Genomic DNA, 22,585 nt, shown 5'->3' with positions numbered 1-22,585 from the left:
CCCGTCCTGAGAATACCTCAGTTAAAGAGACAGTCTGAGGAAACACGCTCATTCAGCTGCATCACGCTGGTCTGCAGATAATCCAGAAAGGAAACATGCTTCTATGAGGGAGTGAAGTTACACAAATTATTCTTATCATGTGGCGGCTCATAATTAAAGAATATGATGGTAAAATATCACACACGTGCTTTTTTTACCTTAAATCTTCCTGAAATCAATTGAGTTATATAGTGACCTTTGACCCTTAAATCTTCTTTAAATGTTGCAGGGTCATTAGGGATCACATACACATTATCAGGAAATACGTGAGGTCGGAGTGACCTTTGACCACACAAATCTCTTCATAAACTGAGTCTGAACTCTTGATGCTGCATCTGAAGACTTAACTACTGTCCCATTTCAAAGGCTCCTTGGACAAGGATGCAGTCAGAGATTTTTTTTAATGGCTCAACTCATCCAAGAATTCACAACACAGCACTTTGTTTTTTTTAACAACTGTAGGGGTCAACTTTAAGGATTGGAAAGATAAAACCACCGTAGACCTCCAAACTATGCAGCCGTAAAATCCATACACAACTTCAGAGTCAATTAACGAGTCACATTATGCCAAATTGAAGAAATCAATCCTGAAGGGACCATGATCCTTAACCATCGAATGGTAATAAGTTCACGCTAATATTTGAATCCAGTGTTAAAGAATTTCTGTCAAAGGATTAATAACAGGTCAGATGGACAGCACTCATATTCTTCCATCTAACTTAATGTTTTTTTTAATGTACAATGCACAATGAAAAAAGAATAATTATACTATATTACGATATTACGGTTAATATAGTTAAGGTTAAGGATGGACATAATAACATTAGAGATGATGATCTCTTATGTGTTAAAAGGCTTCTATTTCACTTGGCTAAAAAAAAAAAAGGTCAAACAAACTGAAGTAGCATCACACATTAGTTCAAATATTTATTTTGGTCAGTATGATTGCTATGTCTAGCATTAATATACAGAATAATCACTTAAACCTTTATGGACATATTGAAAAAGTGCTTTAAAAATGTAACACTAGGACAGGAGATGGATCAGTCAGTGGTTCCAGGTAGGAGGAGATGAGTTACACTGCTCACATTACATGCACGTGCAAGTCTTTCAGTGATTATACAGAAAGTTTGAGGTCAGGAACATTTGTGCTGTTTCTGTTTCAAGTGACTGAGGATTCAGCACAATCAATACTGTATCGTCAAATGTCCTTGCTGACCTCCGTGTGAGAGCTGTATAATTCATCTCATACCCGAACAATCAGTCAGTAATTCACCATTGCCATGCCATTTTAAACAACACAAAGATGTTTTATAATGCCAACCTTTGATGATTTTACAAGTAGTTGTATGTTGAAATATATGTATTTTCTAGCAGTCAGACATGTGAATACTGTAAGCACCACAAAGGCCACAAAGGGACATTTATGCTCCTTGTCGCCACCTGAAATGCTTGGTGCACGTCACCATGAAGGGTAGTACTTTCGGGGAACAGAGTGGGAATCATAAATGCAAGAGCCACAAATAAAGCAGAAGATGTCACTTCCCAAAGGCAGCTACAGTTTGTACAGCATGCAGTGGCATCCCATTTAAGTATACTTACTCAATTACATTCATGTGCAGTGTATATATTTATGCTGAAAACATCCCATATGAACTGTACATTAAGCGACAAATGCCTTATTAACAAATATGCAAACCTCCACAAGAGGGTGCCACAGTAAGACACTGGCCAGAAAAAGACACACACATTGAAACTACTGGTTCATGCTCAAAATATTATGTTTAAAAAAACAAATGTCTAGTATGTCTTGGACACCTTGTAATATGAAATTGTTTTTTCCATGTGCAAAGCTAGCTACAAGCTCTTAAGATTACGTCCACTTAAGCTTTTTTTCCCATTTATACAGACGTGTGAAATACAGCTCCATATTAAAATTAAACCGTGGCAATAACCAATGCACGTAACAGCTCACAAGGTGATATAATAGTCTGTGTCCTTACTGTGGCCTGTAGCCACCGAGCTGTGGCATGTAGCTGGAGGCAGGTTTTACAGGCAGCCACTCAGCTGACAGCCTGTCTGGAGGTGCTATCTGCTCATTGTCCTCTTCCAGAGGACAGAAGTCCAGAGACTCATTTGCTTCCTGTGGCTCCATCCGCAGCCGATCGAAGTCAGCGGTGTCTTCGTTCCCTGCGCACTCTGCAAAGCGTGGCTGTCTGGCGAAATGTTGGAACTGTCTGCTGCCCTCCTGCACCATCATGTCTGGGTTCTCCTCAGAGTCAAGCAGCGGCTGCGTAGACTCAGAACGTGAAAAAATGGACTGCTGGGGTTGAGAGCTTGGGGTCTGACCTTTGTAACCACTAGAAGCCACCACAGAGGAGTACTGCACGGTGCTGGAGGTGGTGTCAGCCATGTCGCCTCCCTCATCGCTGTCCGACACACTCTGTCGGGGTGAGGACATGCAGGAGGAGCCACCAATACCGCTGCTGTGCTCCTCAGACAGATATTTGTCCTTCTTCAGTGAAAGGCTGGTCTTATCCTCCTCAAACACACACTTTGCATCACACATATGCACATCCAGCACACTGATGCCAGACAGACAATTCTCCTTTGGTGGCTCTGCCTGTAAGACAAGTTGAAGGGAAATATATTGGTGTTTTTATATTTAAATAAAATAAAATTAAACTGGCTTGCCCATGTGGCAAATCGAAAGAACATGACAACAGTACACAAACACTTCTTATGAGTAGAGAATAATTCATCACTAAATGGCAAAAACATCAAATAAACATTATGATCACTGCACAGTGGTTGCTATTTGTGTGTTTCTGTGTCTGCTGCTGTAAAAAAAACAGGCACCACTGTTCTTCTCTGTTGCTTTTTTTTAATGTGTGTCAGTGCAAAAAAAAGTTCTTACTCTCAAAGGATAATCAGGAGACCAGTTTCCAATGGTGCTCTCTCCTGGATTTGGAATCTGAGGCCAAAAGTTCTCCTTGAGCCTGCAAAAAGAGGAACCAGTGATATAATACGTTGGCAGAGAAACCACTATATATGTGATGCTTAAAGGTTTGTCGTAGGTATAATCAAATGGACAAGTTCTGAAGCCTGAAGTGTAAAGGCCTGTTGTAATAGAAAGACAAAATGTGCCACCAATAGAAAATGGAAACCCTAGGCTGTGGTAGTAGTTCTGAGAGGTGTTTAAGTGCAACTTACACATCTTTTTTGTAAAGGCAGAACAGCATGATTGTGACAATAACAAACAGACAGCCAAGGCTCACTCCTACCACGATGCCCTCAATCTCTCCTGGAGCTGAGGGGGAAACAGGACATTTAGAGAAGATGAAGAAGTTAAAAAAAAAAAAAGAGTCATTACATGAATACATCAGCACACGTTGTAATATTTAGGCACTGAGTATATAAATGAATGTGCCTAAAGATTAATATTTGCAGAACTGTGTATTAGTCATAGATCTGTAACACTCAGCCCACTAACATTACAGGCCAGGCTGGACAAAGAATAATAATAATAAGAATAAATGTAGCAGTAATCTAGAAGCAGAAAAAAAACTGTTGCTGAAATATTTTGGAGTCCAAACAGAACATTGTTTGTGTCACTGTGTTTGTTTGGAAAAGCACAAACTGACATTTTTGGAAGTGTGAAAGTTTATCACATTGGAAGCTTACCATATTTCAGCGTGGTAAATGAGTGGTTACTGCCATTAGTCGAGCCTCGTATGGTTGAGGCCTCAATCCAGGTGTCATACTTTGTGCCGCCTGACAATCCAGTCAGCCTGTATGAGGTGATGTTAGCTGGCACTTTTCTATCTGCAAATGAGGCAAACAGAAAACAGTCAAAGACAAAATCCCTGCAAAATAACAATGCATACATGGTAAAACAGATACTTACTATGCGTTTCAGCCCCACTGGAATAGTGTATCGTGTAGTTTGTGATGAAGCCTCCTCGACTGTGCAGGGGAATCTCCTCCCACACCAGCTCAGCCTCATTACGACCTGGGTCACCCTTCAGTTTCACATTGGGGCCTCGTAATGGAGCTAAATGCAAAGCAGTAAGTTACTGAACTGCTATTTGAACTCAGACTGTAAAATATTTTATTTGGGTAATGTTTGCCAATTATTTTACATGTGTCTATCCAGTCAAACAGTGACCCACATTAAAACAGAGACCCACTATGGACTGAATGACCTCTCAGAAAATTAAAAAAAAGTGTTTGCACTGGCAATACAATACAAGAATATAGAGTGAATTACTACTTATAGTGAGCCATGCACAAGTGTATCTTACCTTGTTGCTCAAGATATGCTTCTGTACGTGCTGGCTTTCCAAGCCATCCCGAGTATATGGGATACACGGACACATTGTAACAAACAAACTTCTCAAGTATTCCTTGATGAGACAGAGAGATCGAGAATTTGAATTGATTAATAAAATGTTACATTTGTAGAGCTTCAAATTAATAGAAGTGGTAATCCACCCCAAAATTCCATTATTACACCATGGGCAATGTATATATTATTACACTGTGGACAATGGGACATTTTTCTACTCTGCTCAGCCCAGAGATGAATAAAGGTAAAAGCAACTCTACCAGTTTAGTTTTAATTAAAGAAAGTGTCCTACACACAGAAGCAATTCAATAGTATAGTAATATACTGCTATGCTACTGATTGATCAGTAGTAACCTATACTGGTAAATTACTATATGCATTTGCAATAATTTGTGAAATATCTCTTTAATGGAACATGGGCCTGTGCATATATCATAAACTCCGCTCAGATATCAATCTTTCTTGATTCTTACCTTTAATGGCAGTGCGTCTCGTGCTTTTGTTTTCTCTCTGCCAGTCTAACCAACCTCCACTGACCCACTCCACCACATATTCTTGCACAGACATCGGTTTGGGGGCATTCCATTCCACCCACAGCTGGCCCCCCTCAGGCCACACCTTCAGGTCTTCAACCGGTGCAAGTACTGTTACACAACAAACACAAATGTCACCCTAGCTATAATAGTGTCACTGATAGTAAATATACACTTTACTAAGTATTCGAGTGAGTAAATATAATATCTGCATTGTTTAAGATGTGCCTACAAGTGTGGCTTGTACATAAGAGTTAACTTTACACCTACCACCACCTTGTGCTTTTGCTGGGATGAACAACAGTCCCTCTGGAGATTTACCCACAGAATTGGTGGCGTTGACGTACACTTTGACAGATCTGTCATCAGCTATCTGCATCTTTTTGAGGAAAGTTATCTCTCGATTCCCAGTGCTGCTGTCTGCATCAGACCTGTTGACTGGGATGCTCCCCCACTCCTTGCTTCTATGGCTTTCAATCCTTATTTCAAAACTTTTTATCTTACCATTGGAAAACACAGGGTCCTGGAAGTAAAATATAACACAGTTTAAATAAATTAGCAGGAGTCCTAAAAAAACAAGTCCATTGTATGCGACTCTGTATTTATACCTTGACATAAGGATTTGGGGATTACACTGAAAAAGACTGTGTGGTAATAGTGCTATCCAGTCCACTTCACTATACATCACACTCTATATCAGTTCTTCTTAAGCAATAACACACGATAACATGCGATATGATAAAAGTCATAATTACCTTGCTAATGATCTGCCACTGTTGATTATCTTCATCAATTCTCCATAAATCTGGTTTACTTGTTGGTCCTAAAACAGAAAGAAAGACAAAAATCTTTGACAATATGCAACACCACACTTATCTATGTCACTACAAAAGTGAGCTAAGCGTGCAAACTTCAGAAATTCTCTACTACAAATTGTGCTTGCCAGTTTGCACACACTGTGGTAGAACTTAGTGAACTAGTCCGAGCTGATGGCTGTAATACTCACGGTCCTCTGGTGTCCTATTAGTTGCATTGGTGCTCCAGTCGCTCCAATAGCCGTAGTCATATACACTATTTTTGCAGCGTACTTGAATGACATACTTCGTGTCTGGCTGAAGGTTCTGGAGTCGGAAGGACTGTATGTACTTGGCAGTGTCCATAAGAGGTACCTGAGAAACATAAAAAACAGCTCTTTCAATGATTTCATCAATTAGTAATTCAGTAAGAAAAACATCGTAGAAAATATGATATACAACAAAAGAAACACAAGAGAGAATTCAAGTCTATCTGCCAGAGAACAAAAACAGGAAATAACTAAAGTTAGAAGTTTGCACCATCTGCAGAAAATTAACTTCAATGTATGCAAATGCTAAAACCACAACGGCCAGAGTTTGATACTAGTCCAGACGTGCTTCCACATTTTACCCAAGGGTTTTTTTCCTGTCTGCAATCAATCTATACACACTAAGAAGGATTCATGAAAGTTTTCCATGACAGTGAAACTATGTATTTGTGTGTATTTATGGCCAAGGAAAGGATGAATAACCCAAAAAAGCCTTTGTCACATCCCCAAAGATGTCTAGGGGTTATGGGGGGGGTGTGGACAATAAATCAAATAACAAGGTATAGGAAAGTGAACCGCTGAATATTTCTTTAGTTGGGTAAATCAAGATGAATTACAAATGATGAGTAGGGGACAAAAGGTCCAACCACGACAGAACAAAAAAAAAAAAAAGAACAATTACAACTGGAGTTTAACACAAGGACGGAGGAGGCCTCACTCGGAGGTTAAACAATTATCTTAAAAGAAACACAAATCTACTCGTTAGGTGAGCGGTGGCACGGCAAGGCCGTGCAAACAAAGTAAATACAAAATAAACCCCTAAGGGACGTTTGTCCTTAAGTCACACGGACTCTTGAAAAAAAAAAGGTTCATTCAGAAGGACTAGATTAAAAACATTAGCTACTTGTTTAAATTATGGATGAAATGTGTAAATTATGATATTTAAATCAAAGTACAGAAAATAGATAAACTAGTGGTGGGAAACGATTAGACAAAATAAATACTTACATAAGTCCACTGATGAGATCCGCGAGGGGCGAATCTGATTTGATATTTTAATTCCACATAAACTTTATTAATAGGGTGAATCCAGTTTATGAGAAGGGAGGTGGAGAAACCATTCTCTGAAAGGATTTGAACATCTGATGGAGGATTTGGTTTCACTGCAACAGATATAAGAAGTCAAGCAGTCAAAGAGAACATCCTGTACTTTATATATAAATGTAGGTTTTAGACCAGACCAGGGCAGTAATGTGAAAGCAGTACTACTTCATTCAATACTAGTACACTAACTTACCAAAGTAATTAGCATCATGGATTAGATGATCAGACTCTACTGTTCCCAGTTTGTTACGTGCCGTCACCCAGACGTCCAGGTTCATGTGATTGGGGTAGGTGTCCAGATCCAACTCAGCCCTCTTTAGTTGTGTTGATATGTTATAGATTTCATCTCTGCTGACATAACATTAAGGGGAGATTCTGAATTATATTCTCATATATATAACGATCCTAACGTTTTGGCTCATTGCTATCAAATTTAATACCTGCATTAATCTACATAAGATACTCCGCACCCCCTGTTAATAGCAGTTTGAGAGAGATACATGATATAAACGCTTTAGTGCAATGAAAATAATGTGTATAGTTCAATTGTCAGTGCGAGGTTCAGCTTCAGAGGGTAGCTTGTTCCAACAAATGTAGAGTTTAAAAGGTTTTATGGAGTGATATATGCATGCAGGGGAAGCAGACATTGTCCTAAAAACACTGCTCATTATAAGCAAAAACAGCACAATGCACATTTTGGGGCATTTCTAGCCATAATTGTGTTGCTTCCACGGAGGTAGAGGACTTAATGCAGTAAAAAAAATGGGCCCACTCTGCCTTGACTCCACTGCATTGTAAACTAGGGATGTTCCGATCAGATTATTTTTGCCCTCGAGTCCGAGTCATTTGATTTTGTGTGTGTGTGTCCAGAACGCCACACTAGGTGATTTCAGACATGCAGCAGCTCATCGAGGTCTCGAACCAGGACCTCTCGCACCAAAAGCGACTGTCATACCCCTACACTACAGGACACAGAGCCACCCTGCACAGAAGGCGTTAACTTTAAGACCCCTAATAAATATATATCCGAATCCTGATTGGGAGGCAACATCCGATTCCGATCCAGTCTGAAATCACGTAATCGGGCCCGATTTCCGATCACGTGAACGAATCGGGACATCCCTACTGTAAACATCCCAAAACAAGATGCTGATAAAATTCCAAACGATGGGGTGATGATGCAAAAACTGCAAAGGTGTACTCACGTGGAGGTTTTTTTAACAATCAGTGTGTAGGTTGTTGGGACACTTTCCGATTGACTTCCTGAGGAATCCCATTCACATGTGATTGTTTTGAAGATAGATTTTTCCTCCTGAACTGCTTCACAGGACAGATTCACAGGTTTTGTTGGTCGATCTGACAGAGAACAACAGACAACTGTTAGCTTGTTGTTTTAAAACTTTTTTCCCCTCAAAAACTCAGCAAAGTTGTTAAAAACTTACAGCCTTTTTCAAGCCAAATTCCATGGATAAATTTTCCTTTATTCAAGGCAACATAATGCGACACATCTTTGCAGAGGCAAAATAACCATTCAGATGTTTCACTTGTGATGGGGATTGTGACATTGAGAGCCGATCTGTTGACTCTGGTGTACTGGTCTTTGGGTACAGTGGTCTTTGAGAGATTCCAGTAGCAATCATCTGCTGTGACTTCATCTCTGTTGATGATCATGCATGTAGCTGTGAAGTTAGTCCCTATCTCAAGCACTGGAGATTGTGGGGCTATCACCAAGTGGCTGTGTGCGCCTATAAGCCAGGAGGGGAAAAAAAGACATCACACACAAGAAAAAAAAAACCTTTGTGTGTGTCCAGAGTCAAGCAATGTAATATTTAAGGCTACTGTGCTTGTGTCAGCAAAACAACATTTTTAACAAATTACTGTGACTGCTGAGCCAGCAGATTACCCATATTTCTTTCCACAGTGCAGTACAACAACAACAGGAACATCTGCTCTGACATGTGAAGAAATGTCCCTGTACTCTAAAAATGAAAATGGTCCGTTTGTTGCCTTCACGTAGAATAAGTGAAGTAGTCACCAACAAACAAAGGCTAGAAAATTGCAAATGGTTTTAAATCCTATTGCTGTATATTTAATTAAGTTGATTTAAATGAAGAGGATGCGAAGCTTGAGGACACTTTTTTTGCAGTGCATTAATGGAGACAAGCACAAAAACAAGAAGAAACATTGGGTGCCCTCTGTGAAATTGGGGTATTTTTCCTTCATAAAAGTGGCATAAAAGTGGTGTTTCACTGCACGTGCATGTTCAAAATGTTGCCTATACATGGTACAAGCACAGCATAATTATACATGTAGGCATTGTGACAACAGCTGTGCTATCAGGACAGGAAAGTAAAGCTTCAAGTAGCTCTATAAATACAGCCATAAACAGTAGCAATGACCCATTCAAACATCTTTTCTTGCCCTGGCATGAGTACAAAACATCCTCATCATAATGGAATGCAGCCGTTTTTCCAGGTTAAATACTCCAGCTAGACATTGTCTGTTGTGGCACGTCGCAATTACAAAGAAAACGGAAGCAAGAGATGTGTAAAACTCACAGTATAAGCACAATGTAAAGTTAGCCCTAGTTAAATCTGTCAGGGGGTAAAATGTAAATTATACTCACCACATCTAACCACAACGGAAGTCAGGCTAGCTAACACCAACAGCTGGAGCCCCCTCGCAAACACCATAATGACGACTAGACAGGGACATGAAAAACATAGCAAATAACAAGACATTGTTGGTGGAGTATAAACAATCTGAACCATCTCGACTTCACCTTTTCACAGTATATCATGGAGGTTAGCGAAGTAGCTTATTTTTTTTTAAACCGTACACTCCGTTTAGTGACCGCGTTGATGACACTTAATACAAATTTTATACCATGTTAGAAAAATGGTGGCTAGCTCAAAAAAGTAAATAACAGCATCTGCGCAACAATGTGCACAGACTTAGCTAAATTTAGCTGCGAGAGCTAGCGCAGTTATCTGAGTCGACCCCAGCTTGTTCTACAAAAAATGAAGTTGTGCCTTACCTCGCTTAGCTCCCTGAATAACCCTGGCTAGTTCAATACCATCTTTCTTTGAGCTAAAACTCAACTATCGTCGAAACAGGTTAGATAATTTTTTAGCGATCATTTATATCACGTCCTGGCTCCTCTGTAAGACCACCCACTTCCCGTCAAGACGGACTCGTGTTGCGACATCGTCACGCAGCTGCGCCACATTTGCACGATCTCACAGCATATTGCTAACAGGAAGTCATCGCAGTGGAGGGACAACACCGCCACCCGGATAGCTTAGAGATCTACACAAAAGCTCTGGAGCGCACGTTCTCCTCGACTTCTTACATTTTTTTAGCGCATGTGTCATGGACGACCTCCCAGCTGTTTTCCAGTATGTGTCCGCCTCTCGTGTTGACAAGGGGCACGAACTACTTAACACAGTCCACACAGACAAATGTGCTGGAAGTTAGAGTGGGGACGTTTAATATTGTACCTAGACATATTGTTTAGCTTTCCAAAACAATTTAGCGTAAACTTGGCTAAAAGTAAAAAAAAACCTTTCTTATAAAAATCACTGATATCTTTTATTTATATCTATTATTTATAGGCTTTTTGTTAAAGAAAAATTAAAAACAATATATTTATTATGCTAAATAAGCTTATCAGACATATCTTTTTGAAAGAAAGGCATAATATGTGTTTGAGAAATTTCAGTCAAAAAAAGTTTGTGGTTTGTCTGTGAATATGAGATGGACAATATATGATAGAATTTCTTTTTTCTCTAGGTATCTAAGGCCCAAGGTCTGCGTTGCTTACCGTAGGTTGCAGAACACTGTTAAACATGAAAAACAATGAATATGTCTTAAGTGCTAGATTTCTAAATCAATTAATCAACAGCATAAACAAGAGTTTGATTGCTCAGGAGTCATATGGCCCACCCCCTATTTTTTTCATCAAAAAAAGAAGAACAAGAAGAAGAAGAAGAAGAAGTTAAGTTTCTAAACTGAGAGTGTGTGTGTGTGTCAACATTGTTGACCTGTCACTCTCACATTCCAGCACATTTTTACCAACTCTTTTCTGGGAACCAACCAGTCTTTATTTGCTTTTACTCTATGCCAGCAGCTAAACTGGAGCAGGACAAACACAGAAGGTGTTTTCGGTAAGAGGTGGAAAGGAGACGGACCAAATTGATTTTTATGCCTATACTTTGGGGTTCTTATATGTAGGGAAGTGTGTGGACCCAAGATGGTCAAAAAATCAAGTGCAAGAAATACATATGCAACACATACAGTAAAACTCTGCCCCTCGTGTGTTGTATAGGCTGGAAAAGGCAACGTGTTGAAGCTGCTTGTAGGAGCAGTGAAACCTCCTCAAAAGGTTTGGGATGAAGTAAACATGTGTTGAGTATTTTAACAAAAAAATGTTTGTGTAAACAATTAAAATTAAATTAATTTTAATAAGTGTAATTAATTTTATTCAATAAAACCCCAAAAAATGCAGCAAGTCCACCAGACCCATGAACGCTGGCTGAGTAACATAAACATGAACACCATGTGACATCAAATTTGGAAAATCACTCACACTTTAACAACAGAGGAAACCTAATCTGCAATTTATTGTAAAAAAAAAAAAAAAACAGTTGAAATAAATAAATGTTTGATTAAACGTCTGTTTGTAAGTTGATGTGTGTCACCTGAGCCAACATTTCAGGCTTCCATGAACCTCACTGCCACACTGCAAAACAAAAAAGCTCATTCAGCTCTCTCAACCTCAGTCTGAGCACACATGCCAGGCTGAAATAGACTTTTTTTTTTACAGTGGAGATCAGAAAGGCTTGGCTTGTGCTAAAAGTGAAACTGAAAGTAAAACCTGCCAGACACACTGCGTGACGAAGCCTTTCTCAGAGATTCTTTTAGTCTTCATTTCAGCTCTGAATATGCTCAATAGTTTGAGTCCCTGTGAACTCCAGACCGGAGGATTCTGCTTTGAAAACAGCCACAGGTAGATAAACTCACATAAAATTACAACAACGATAGCTCAAGGATAAAAAGGACACGGAAGGGCTGCATTGTGTTTCTCTGCTTTTGTCTCATCTTTTCCAGGAATGCAGTGTTTGAGTCCAGTTTGTCAGAAGCTGGCTACAAAGCTCCTAAGGCCAGGAAGACAGGGACCACCATCGCTGGACTCGTGTACAAGGTGAGAATGTGTTTACTGACAGTCAGAAAGACATATTTTCTAGAACAATGCTTGCTGGGTGCCTGACTTCCTGGTTGTAACTATACATCAGCCAGGTGTGGTGAGTATTCCTTCTCTTGTTGTCAGGATGGGGTGATCTTAGGGGCAGATACCAGAGCTACAGACGACATGGTGGTGGCTGACAAAAACTGCATGAAGATTCACTACATTGCTCCAAAGATTTAGTAAGTAAACACAGCTCGGTTTTTACAGCCATATTGTGTCACTTGTGTTTTCTGTGCACTGTACCTATTTTTACACTAGACATGGCATAGGAGCATGTACATGCACTCTCTTTGGCAGCTTTCTGTTCACTATAGAGTTCAATTGAAACATTATCATGTCAGTTGTTGTGTCATCTGAGCTCAGTGAGAAGCTTCAGGTCTTCACATTTCACTGGCAAAACACGCAAAAATATGGAACTACAAGGACATGTTTGTATTCAAGAGTGCAGACAATAATCAGATGATTAGACCCTGCTGATGGATTCTTTTCTTTAGATATTAGGATTCATATCCAGATAGTGACCTGTGAGATTCGCATAAAATATATTTTCAAAGTGTATAACATATATGTCTGGTATTTTGAGGGAGGTTATGTTATAGAAAAAACATGTGATGTGAATAATTATATTAGTAATGGATCCGATTACCCTGCATTATTTACACAGACATTATTGTTATGTAACAGACACATTAACTTGTAAGCATTGCATCCAGTTGTTTGGGTTAGCTATCCGTGTTGAATGCTCACCTCTGTGTCCCTTAAAGCTGCTGTGGAGCCGGCGTGGCTGCAGATGCAGAGATCACCACGCAGGTCATGTCGTCCAACGTAGAACTCCACATGCTCAACACTGGAAGGCCTCCTCTCGTTGCCATGGTAACCAGGCAGCTGAAACAAATGCTGTTCAGGTGAGGAAAGGCAGCGATATAAATGAACCAAAGCTGCTCAGTGTGGTGATGTAGCAGGTATGGAGGATGCAGTGATGTCTGCCTGGTTTTTTCAGGTACCAGGGCCACGTGGGTTCATCTCTGATTGTTGGAGGAGTCGATGTGACTGGAGCTCACCTGTACAGCGTTTACCCACATGGCTCCTATGACAAACTGCCTTTCCTCACCATGGGTATGTGTTTAGTGTACTATGATTTTTATTGGAATTATTTGACCACCATTACGACACAACACCACAAAGGGAAAATGAAGTTTTTGGAATAAAGACTATTCCACTATATAACCAGTACAAAATCATATGGTGAAAATGAAATCTCATACCTTGCATAAAGCCTTTTGAAAGGTCAGTATGTTGTGACCAGTACACTGAAGAAACCCTGCGAAGCTTGATTTAAACATTAGGAAGCCAGTAGACACCTTTATGGTGAACATGGGCTTTTCAGTTGAACTCCAGCTCACTAACCCACTGTGTTCATCTACCTTCTTATTAAAAATGTTCCACACAAAAGTCCGAACAAAGTTTGGCATTTAATTGGTTTAACAATGACTATATTGATGAATGAATATAGTCTCACTCAGAACTTACAATAAAACATATGTTTGAATATGGTTTCAGGTTCTGGAGCTGCAGCAGCTGTCTCTGTGTTTGAGGACAGATTTAAACCAAACATGGAGGTGAGAATATGCTGTTTCTGATTTCCCTTCAGGCTAAAGATAAAGAGTTTAGTTACACGGATGCAATGATTTTCACTCTAAGGAATATTTATAATAACTAAACAAGCTAAATCAGCCCCTGAACTGAGACACTATTGTTTATACTTTTGTTTTAATGATTTGAAGGCTGAATTGAAATATTGAAATACCTCCCCAGTAATTATCAACCTTGAAAATGAATCTCCTGTTTATTCAATGTGGCTACCAGAGGACAAATTGCATCTGTTGTGCTTTTCTTTCTCCTCCTTCCGTCCTCTGCCTGATAAAAACGCTCTCCTCCTCTCCCCTCCTCAGCTGAAGGAGGCAAAGCAGCTTGTACGTGACGCCATCGCTGCAGGGATCTTCTGTGACCTTGGATCAGGCAGCAACGTGGACTTGTGTGTCATCACCGAGGCTGGAGTCGAGCACTTACGAGGATATGATAAGCCCAATGCAAAGGGGAAAAGGTGGGCCGGTGCCGTCGGGTAGAGCAGAACGACAGAATCCACTGCTGAGAGCCACAAATAAACCTTACAGACAATGTTTGGGGGAAAAGATGTATTCATTTTTTCTCACTCTTTGTCTTTTTCTTTCAGAGAGGGAAACTACAGGTACAAACCTGGAACCACGGCTGTCCTGACCAAAACTGTGACCCCCCTTTCTCTGCATGTGGTCAACGAATCGGTTCAGATTATGGACACGGAATAAAATACAATGAAATGTTTCTACTGCAATAAAATGTCTCTAAGGGTGTTTCCTGATTAAACATGTATTGCTGTGATGCTGAGACAGACGTCAGCAGTATAAATTGAAATGATTACTCTAAAGTGTCAGTTTCTGTTATGAGAGAAACATTTACTTACTTTAACAGTCAGACTGTGACAACAATATCATCTTTCCTCTGTGGTTATTCCGAGTTATTCATTTACTAGCTTGCAAATTATTTCCAAATTTTTAACTCTGCAAGTGTTCTTGTCGTCTTCCGGCCTCCAGACCGGTTGGTGGCGGTAATGCGCCTCTAAGCTGGTTTTACGGCAGCCAACAGACACAAGGCAGGAAGAGTGAAACCTGATTGGTTGAGCCGCTGGAGAGGCGTTGTTTGAATTTCAGTGCGCTGTTGTGTTTGTAGCTGCCTGTCGCTGTTAAAACACTCATTTCGGTTATACGACTTTATAGAGCATTGACTTCGGGACAAGTATTCACCTTTACAGGTACGTTGACAATTACGTTAATATGTTAGAAAAGCGTTAAAGAGAAGTAATGAATACATGTTACAGTGTCAACATGAATTAGCAGCGAAAATTTGACCATCCCTTTAAAACAATTAGCTAGGGAGCTAACGGAGGCTATTGAATGATGTAGTAGTGTTTTTATATCTGTGTAGCATAAGGGGAAATACCATTAAATATAACTTTTTGTTATACATTGATCAGGTCCATGTTAATATGTGGACTACATGAAAGGTAATTTATTGCATTTGTTGGTCAAGAAGTCTCTGCTCGGATGAAACAGATAAATATCTTTGGATGACATTTTTGTTTTGTAAATCGTATTTAGAAGGTTCTTTACTTTCACTTTCTTATGTGTATGAAAGCATTTAGATTTTTAAAATTTGGAGATCATAAAGACACACTAGTACTTTTTCTGGGTTGAACAACAGAGTTAAGCACTTGAATGATGTCTGGTCCTCAATGTCTCAGCGATCATCTTAGGTCTTGACTTGTACTAATGTCATCAACCTTTCACAGTCAGACTGTGAGCACAATATCATCTTTCCTCTGTGGTCCTGACCGGTTTCAAAAGCCATGCGTCACGATTCATCTACCAGCCGACGGAAGGGCAAAACCCCTGCACGTCGTCCGCCACAGCCACCTCCAGAGACACCAACAACACCCAGGTCCCAACGAGGAAGCGGTGCATCAAGTAAGAATGATGGATATCCCAGAAATAAATCACTGTGTTTGTCAGCTAAAACTGCACATATACTGATTTATTTAGTTATTACACCTACATTGGCATCTCTATGTAATCAATATGGTTTGTTTACAATTTGGACATTTCTCGTGAATAAACATGTTGTAATAGAAATAGGTGTAGTTACCCTTTAAAAGAAAGCCTGTCTGGCAACAAACAGACAAACAAACATCTGCTTTTCAGGACTGCCTTTGGTGTCTCCGAAGAAAAGAAAGTTTCGTCCAGGAACCAAAGCCTTAAGGGAAATTCGCAAGTACCAGAAGAGCACTGATCTTTTGCTCAGAAAGGCTCCCTTCTCTCGCTTGGTGAGTCAGACAGCTTCATACCATGAGGAGGACATGAAAGCATCTTCATACTAACTTTCAAACAGAAAGCTGCTTTTCATGTTTTTCTTTTTTTTCCATCTCTATATAGGAGCACTCAGGGGTCAACTGGTGATTTTTGTTGTTGTTGTTGTTGATATTCAGCTTTAAGCCAGTGAAGTAAAGAATAAGTGTAACAGGGTTTATGTACCATTCTGTGACAGATATACCTTTCCTGCTGCTATGTGAGAGAATCTCACACCATTAAATCACCTGTTACCTCCTCTTGCTTCAGGTGCGTGAGGTCTGCCAAGGTTTTTCCAGAGATGCTCTCCAATGGCAGGTCTATGCACTTATGGCCCTGCAGGAAGTAAGTGTTGTACCAATGTGTTGCTCTATCATTTTGCCTAAAAATGAGGATGCCATGTGAAAATTGTGATCCTGACACTTAAAGTTAATTGTAAAGACCTAAATACTGAGACATGTTCATGCAATGAAAAGTCAGTGGAGAACAATGGTCGGTTTCCCCTGATGTCTGTGGTTTAGCAAGCATGACACGTTGCAGTCTGTCTTTATGTTTCCGCTTTGTTGTCTCCCCAGGCTGCAGAGGCTTTCCTCGTCATGTTATTTTCAGATGCCAACCTGTGTGCCATCCATGCCAAGAGGGTGACTCTTTTTCCTCGTGACATTCAGCTAGCCAGGAGGATCCGTGGGGTGGATAACTTATAAAAAGAACACATCTGAATCTGGAGTGACAGTCACTGTTTCCACTGCAGTCCAAAAGGCTGATGTTTCAGTCCACTGCACCAGTGCGTCATATTTTTCAAAAGAAATTGTAAAAACTTTTTTTTCTGTAATATTTGTTCTATTGTTTAATTGTTTTTAACCATACAGGGTTAATTCACTTTTTTATTAAATCATTGCTCAATGTTGTATTGATTTTGATATAGTGTACATATTGTTGTCATTGAAGTAAAGCATTTTTCTTAAGTTGATATTTTTATATTACACTGCTCATTTTAGTTTGACATTTGATTCTTACACTAGTCAAATGGTAGAAGACTTTATTAGGTTTAAATTTTGAATAACAGGATCCCCTGTATATGTTTGTATGATCAAATTATGTTTGTTTTCGGTTCACAATACATTTACAGGTGGCATGTTAGAAATGTTAAATCTTAGCACCGCTTTAAATAAAAACATCACTTAATTTTAGTTGCAGTCAAATAATAGTACAAGACAGTGGTTGGATGTGTGAAACGCTAATATGTGGAAATAATTCCACAATTTTATAGAAAAGCTAAAACGCTAGTCATTGTTTCGGGAGCGTCAAAATTAAAAATCATAAACCTTTTATTGAACATGGTTAATGCTGTTGAAACAATACAGAAACTATCAGAGGTTGCGCGCGCTCTTCAGAGACTTTTCTTTATGGCAAGGCGCTGAAAACATCACGTGACTGCAACTTCAAGCTTGGATTGGATGGCCAACTTCCGGCTGGGAAGTGATGCGGCGTTCCTGCATCACCAAAAAGTCGTAATAATGTATTTAATAATTTTACACAGCACGTCTCGTTTAACATTTTTAATAACACAAGGGCTTTTTGATAAACAACGTTCACATATGTATCTGTTATTTTAATACGTCTACCGACAACTTTAACGTGCATTACATTTTTAAAGTCAGTCCTTCAGAGTCACTGAATCCACATTTGTTGAGTATAGTGTCATATTGACAATGCACAGCACTTTAATTCCCACATAAATAACGCATTGTACTTATGAACAACCGGTTTATAGCGCCATATTATTGAGGTGCTCACCGTCTGTTAAAGTTGCTATGTTTTGTTGTCTTTAAGTTTTCCTACATGACTTGAAGGCAACATGAACAACAGATTCGGTCCAGTTCCTGGTGGAGGAGCAAGGAGAGTTTTTAGTTGAATAAGCTACTTTTCCGTGGTTAATGTAAAGTTGTATATGCACTGGGGTGAAGTGATCATTTGAACGGAGAAATGCGGGAGTTGTTGTGCGGTTCTGATGGGTTTTGTACCTGCGTGCTCTGAGATAAGGAGTCGGGATGTGTTCAAACAACATGGACACAAAAAGAGTAGAGATTCCCTCCGGCATGCTGGACGACCTCTGCAGGTAACTTGGTTGTTTACAGGGGCCTGTGTCACAGATATTAGCTCACTATTGCACGCAAAGTACGATTTAAATGTATTTTGTCATGTTTTTATGTAAGACCAAAACTAGCTAGCGCATGTAGCTGCTCCTAGCTCAGTCGTTGAGCCGCGTTTGCTGTATGTTGTGCTTCTAAAGAAGTAAACACTGCAAGAAATGTGAAACCACAGGATACACACACACAACGTGGACGCGAGTATTGAACAGTTCGAGTATCAGTACTTTCTCTCTCTCTCTTTGCGTCTCTGTTGGACACATCCCACTTCTAGGGTCTCTTTTTATATCTATGCTAAAGAGGCAATTTATTGCATAAATGCATAAGTACAATGAAGCTTTAATTAAGGCCATCACAGCATTAATAGGCAAATCTAATTTGCAGTGCCTGTCCACACAGGGATGGTGTGCAACTTCACTAGAATAACATAGGACACAATCTCAACAGCAGAACACTGCAGGACTAAAGTACAATAAAAGAAGTGACGCTCCTTTCTCCTTCCAGCCGCTTCATCCTGCACATCCCCAGTGAGGAGAGGGACAATGCTATCCGAGTGTGCTTCCAGATCGAGCTGGCCCACTGGTTCTACCTGGACTTCTGTGTACCGAACACTCCAGGAGCTCCTCATTGTGGGATAAGAGACTTTGCCAAAGCTGATATCCTTACATGCTGTTAAAAGGCCTATCACTTTTTAAATCCTTATTTAATTAGTTGTAAATAGAAATGTTTTGAGCAAACTTGAGCAACATGGGCTCATCTTTGTAGACACTATTTTCCTTGACAGCTGAAAACTCTTCCATCACTGTCCATTCCTGTTGCCTCATGGAGAGGATGTGCAGAAAGTCCTGGAGCAGTGGAAGGAGTATAAAATGGGCGTACCTACGTATGGAGCAATCATTCTGGATGAGTCACTAGAAAATGTGAGTTGTTGTTTAATACCGATACACTGCAGGATGAGTGCTGCTGGATGAAACAGTCATTTGTTCTTCTTTTCAGGTCCTGCTCGTTCAAGGATACCTTGCAAAATCAGGCTGGGGCTTTCCAAAGGGGAAAGTTAATGAGGCTGAAGCTCCTCATGACTGTGCTGTCCGAGAAGTGAGTCACACAGTTATTTATTGTTCATCTTTGGTGGATTTAAAAGCAGAAAGAACGTGCGTTTAATCATGGTTGTTTTTCAGGTGATGGAGGAGACTGGCTTTGACATCAAGAATCGCATCTGCAAAGACATGTACATAGAGCAGAAAATCACTGACCAGCTGGTGCGACTGTACATCATACCAGAAGTGTCTAAGGACACAAAGTTCAACCCTAAAACAAGGAAAGAGATCAGGGTAGGAGTAAGAGCTGTAATCTAGCTTTAAAAATTAGGCCTGACCCGGCTATCATCGCTCTCATTGTGTGGCCTCATCATTCTTTTTTTTTTCTTGTAGAACATTGAATGGTTTCCTATTGAGAAGCTGCCGTGTCACAGGAATGACATGACCCCAAAGTCCAAACTTGGACTTGCCCCCAACAGGTTTTTCATGGCCATTCCGTTCATAAGGTGTGTGTAGAAAGCTGGTTTTTCATTATTCTAATTTTAAATTCACCATGAATAGTTCTAATGACTGTTTTGACGTATGGGCACATTCTGCTTCCCCTGTACAGACCACTGCGAGCCTGGATTAACAAGCAGAAAGGCGAGTCAACAGACAGTGATGAAGACTTGGCGAGCAACAACACTCCATCCAAACCTGCAGACAACATTCGGTAAAAAACATTTCTCAAACAACATTGATTTATTTTCTATAGAGGGACGAGAAGTCAATTAACCTACATAATCCGCATTATATAATAACACGTTTTTCTTACATATCTTAGTTCAAAACCACGTCATCTCGCTGGTACTGATGCCATTCCTGGAGAGATCTGGACAAAATACAAGCAGCAGAAAAGTCTGGGCCAGCTGAGCCAGTATGAACTGAACCAGGTGAAGACTAACAGAATACTTTATCCAACATGTTACACACACTTACAGTGGCATGCTTTCTAGAAGGAGAAAGGTTTACTTTTTAAACCTGCAAAATCTTTGTGGCTTGACACTGAGTTTGTCTTCTGTAGAAACCAAATTTGAAAAGCAATGGGAAGAAAGGCCAGGACTCGCCTTATGTGAAGAAAGGAGCCAATGACAATGGAGCCAACTACCAGCAGGTAAAAACTATATTAGTAAGTGCAAAATTATTCAGAGGAAAATTAGCAAACCACTGGCAAAATTGTCTCAGATAGAGATCACGAGACATGTGCTGTTTTTACAGAAAGATGATAAAAAGCTTCAGCCCAGAAGACTACAAGACAGTTTTGAGAGAGGTATGTATTGTACATCATCACTGTACTAAGCTAATGTGACTAAGATAATTTTACTGCTGCACCACACAACCTGCTAATTAGACGACATTCTAGGATTTTTCTGTAAGACGATGTTAATATTTGACCCTGTCTTGATCAGTTTTAAGTGGTCCTGAAACATACTGCTGCAGTAGCTAATCTGATCAACACATATGTCCTAATTGCTAGATTGCTCTAATCTAAGACTTTTCTCTCTAATAACCAACACCTATCACCTATGCCTAGATAGCTAGATAGATACTTGAATCATTCCAATAAACTGCAGACAAAAACTGTATGGGATTGTTAATGCTGTCACAACAAATAAAACATACAATGTACAACAGTACAGGGCAATAGTAAACAACATGTGAGTGAGAAACATGATACTGACTGCAGTTCATTTAATGGCCACAAGGGGTCGCTGTAAACAACTTCTACATTTAGAGCAATTTCTGACAAATACTAAAAATAAAAATAATTGAATTGAATAAACAGGAAAAAAACACACATCCTTAATTCCAGTGATACACATCCTCTACAAATAAAAAAAGCGTAAATGAGCTTTGTGTTTTTACAGATGTGGCTTCAGGCAGCTCTAACGGTCACCAGATACCTGACAGCAGAGACTGTGAACACTTACTGTCCTCCAAGACTTTCCTAAACTTCAAGTTTGACCGAGACGCCATAATGAAATGTTTTGAGTACTGACGTGGCAGATGAAGCTCGGCGGCCTCTCCTTTAGCAACATCAGAACTATCTTACATTTCATGTAAGCAAGAGTGTTACTGAACATGACACCTTCTTCTCTTGCTTGTCATGAACACACATTTACTGTGGTAAGTCCCCTTTTGTTTTACTGCAGATTGCATTTGTTGTTCAGTCCTTTTTAAAACAGCTGGTAATATATCAGCACTGCAGTGCAGGAGACAAGGACGGCTCAGGTTGATTGATTTTAAGCAGGAGCACAGTAACGGTCAAAAACCTTGAGAATCTGGCAAATTAAACAATAATAACTTGATCATGTTATGTATTGATTTTAAGAGATAATAATAAAGATGATACTTTGATACAATTGAGTCCCATGAAAATATAGGATGCTGATTAAAAATGTGGGTTTTTAACAGCATTATTGGCCCTTTTTTACCAACATTACTAGAAAATATGATTTTATTCCGAAGCATAGAACACAATTAGTTTAATTTAGGAAAGGATGAACAGTTCAAAAAAGAAGTATCTCAAATCTCATCTCATCTCATCAAAATTGTATTTTAAAATCGATCCAATAAGGAACATGAATATACCTGTCCTGTACTGCAGACGTTTATGGATGTATACTCCTGTTGGGATTTCCTAAAAGTCCATGATTGAGTAGTTCATTGATTTAGTACTTGGTTCTTATGAAAAATATCACTACTGCTGTGAGTTTGAATCACTCCATCAAAAGGCCACATCACAGGTGTTCTACCCACTAGAACTGAGAACCTACTGTGAGCAAAGTCAGTTTTTTATACAGCGATTCACCCACAGTCGAACAATTTCTATTTTCTAAAGCTGGTATTGCAGATTTTTTTCTTCTTGTGATGCTTGTCACTGTGAGTTCTTTGTAATAGACTGTATAAACAATGATCTTGCCATTTAGTTTGGTGATTTGACATTAAATGTGAATCTGTCTACAAAGTGATGAATCACGTGTCTCTGTCACGTTTTTTTTGGAAAACTGGCCATATGGTCTGCGTCACACTTGAGTTTGAGTATTGCTAACTTGATGTCCTCTCTTAGCTCATCCAGATATCTC

The 22,585-nt window shown here is 39.6% G+C and overlaps 4 protein-coding genes across 7 annotated transcripts; 3 read left to right on the top strand and 1 right to left on the bottom strand.

Annotated features, from left to right (window-relative positions):
- Positions 1 to 941: 941 nt before the first annotated feature.
- Positions 942 to 10,285, bottom strand: il6st (interleukin 6 cytokine family signal transduce). 3 transcript variants are annotated; one of them, XM_028417912.1, is made up of 16 exons: positions 10,125 to 10,285; positions 9,714 to 9,788; positions 8,530 to 8,832; positions 8,293 to 8,443; positions 7,281 to 7,435; positions 6,992 to 7,146; positions 5,927 to 6,089; positions 5,676 to 5,743; positions 5,191 to 5,443; positions 4,861 to 5,031; positions 4,344 to 4,445; positions 3,947 to 4,093; positions 3,724 to 3,864; positions 3,253 to 3,349; positions 2,957 to 3,038; positions 942 to 2,662 (listed from the first exon to the last, which is right to left on the bottom strand). In XM_028417912.1, exons 2-16 carry the CDS (start codon positions 9,778 to 9,780, stop codon positions 2,039 to 2,041), a joined length of 2,679 nt encoding a protein of 892 aa, XP_028273713.1. In that variant the 5' UTR covers positions 9,781 to 9,788; positions 10,125 to 10,285; the 3' UTR covers positions 942 to 2,038. The 3 variants fall into 3 exon arrangements, with proteins under 3 accessions (XP_028273713.1, XP_028273714.1, XP_028273715.1); XM_028417913.1 differs by having other exon boundaries at positions 5,197 to 5,443; XM_028417914.1 differs by lacking the exon at positions 8,530 to 8,832.
- A 1,640-nt stretch (positions 10,286 to 11,925) lies between these two features.
- Positions 11,926 to 14,725, top strand: psmb10 (proteasome 20S subunit beta 10). The gene is made up of 8 exons (XM_028417748.1): positions 11,926 to 12,095; positions 12,197 to 12,290; positions 12,417 to 12,514; positions 13,100 to 13,240; positions 13,336 to 13,451; positions 13,896 to 13,954; positions 14,288 to 14,439; positions 14,569 to 14,725. The coding sequence occupies exons 1-8, from the start codon at positions 12,031 to 12,033 to the stop codon at positions 14,678 to 14,680; spliced, it is 837 nt and encodes a 278-aa protein (XP_028273549.1). The 5' UTR covers positions 11,926 to 12,030; the 3' UTR covers positions 14,681 to 14,725.
- A 329-nt stretch (positions 14,726 to 15,054) lies between these two features.
- cenpa (histone H3-like centromeric protein A) lies at positions 15,055 to 17,129 on the top strand. The gene is made up of 5 exons (XM_028418310.1): positions 15,055 to 15,183; positions 15,721 to 15,895; positions 16,130 to 16,251; positions 16,544 to 16,618; positions 16,849 to 17,129. The coding sequence occupies exons 2-5, from the start codon at positions 15,778 to 15,780 to the stop codon at positions 16,975 to 16,977; spliced, it is 444 nt and encodes a 147-aa protein (XP_028274111.1). The 5' UTR covers positions 15,055 to 15,183; positions 15,721 to 15,777; the 3' UTR covers positions 16,978 to 17,129.
- Positions 17,130 to 18,125: 996 nt separating this feature from the next.
- On the top strand, positions 18,126 to 22,475 carry dcp2 (decapping mRNA 2). Of its 2 annotated transcripts, none has more exons than XM_028418670.1 (11): positions 18,126 to 18,392; positions 18,928 to 19,079; positions 19,216 to 19,343; positions 19,420 to 19,518; positions 19,602 to 19,754; positions 19,854 to 19,966; positions 20,071 to 20,172; positions 20,284 to 20,392; positions 20,524 to 20,613; positions 20,718 to 20,769; positions 21,368 to 22,475. In XM_028418670.1, exons 1-11 carry the CDS (start codon positions 18,325 to 18,327, stop codon positions 21,496 to 21,498), a joined length of 1,197 nt encoding a protein of 398 aa, XP_028274471.1. In that variant the 5' UTR covers positions 18,126 to 18,324; the 3' UTR covers positions 21,499 to 22,475. The 2 variants fall into 2 exon arrangements, with proteins under 2 accessions (XP_028274471.1, XP_028274470.1); XM_028418669.1 differs by having other exon boundaries at positions 20,524 to 20,628.
- The last annotated feature ends 110 nt before the right edge of the window (positions 22,476 to 22,585 follow it).

The sequence above is a fragment of the Parambassis ranga genome, chromosome 12 (assembly GCF_900634625.1).
Source record: "Parambassis ranga chromosome 12, fParRan2.1, whole genome shotgun sequence".
Lineage (NCBI taxonomy): Eukaryota > Metazoa > Chordata > Actinopteri > Ambassidae > Parambassis > Parambassis ranga.
Note: the sequence above shows the minus strand (reverse complement) of the source record. Positions and strands in the feature narration are given on the sequence as shown.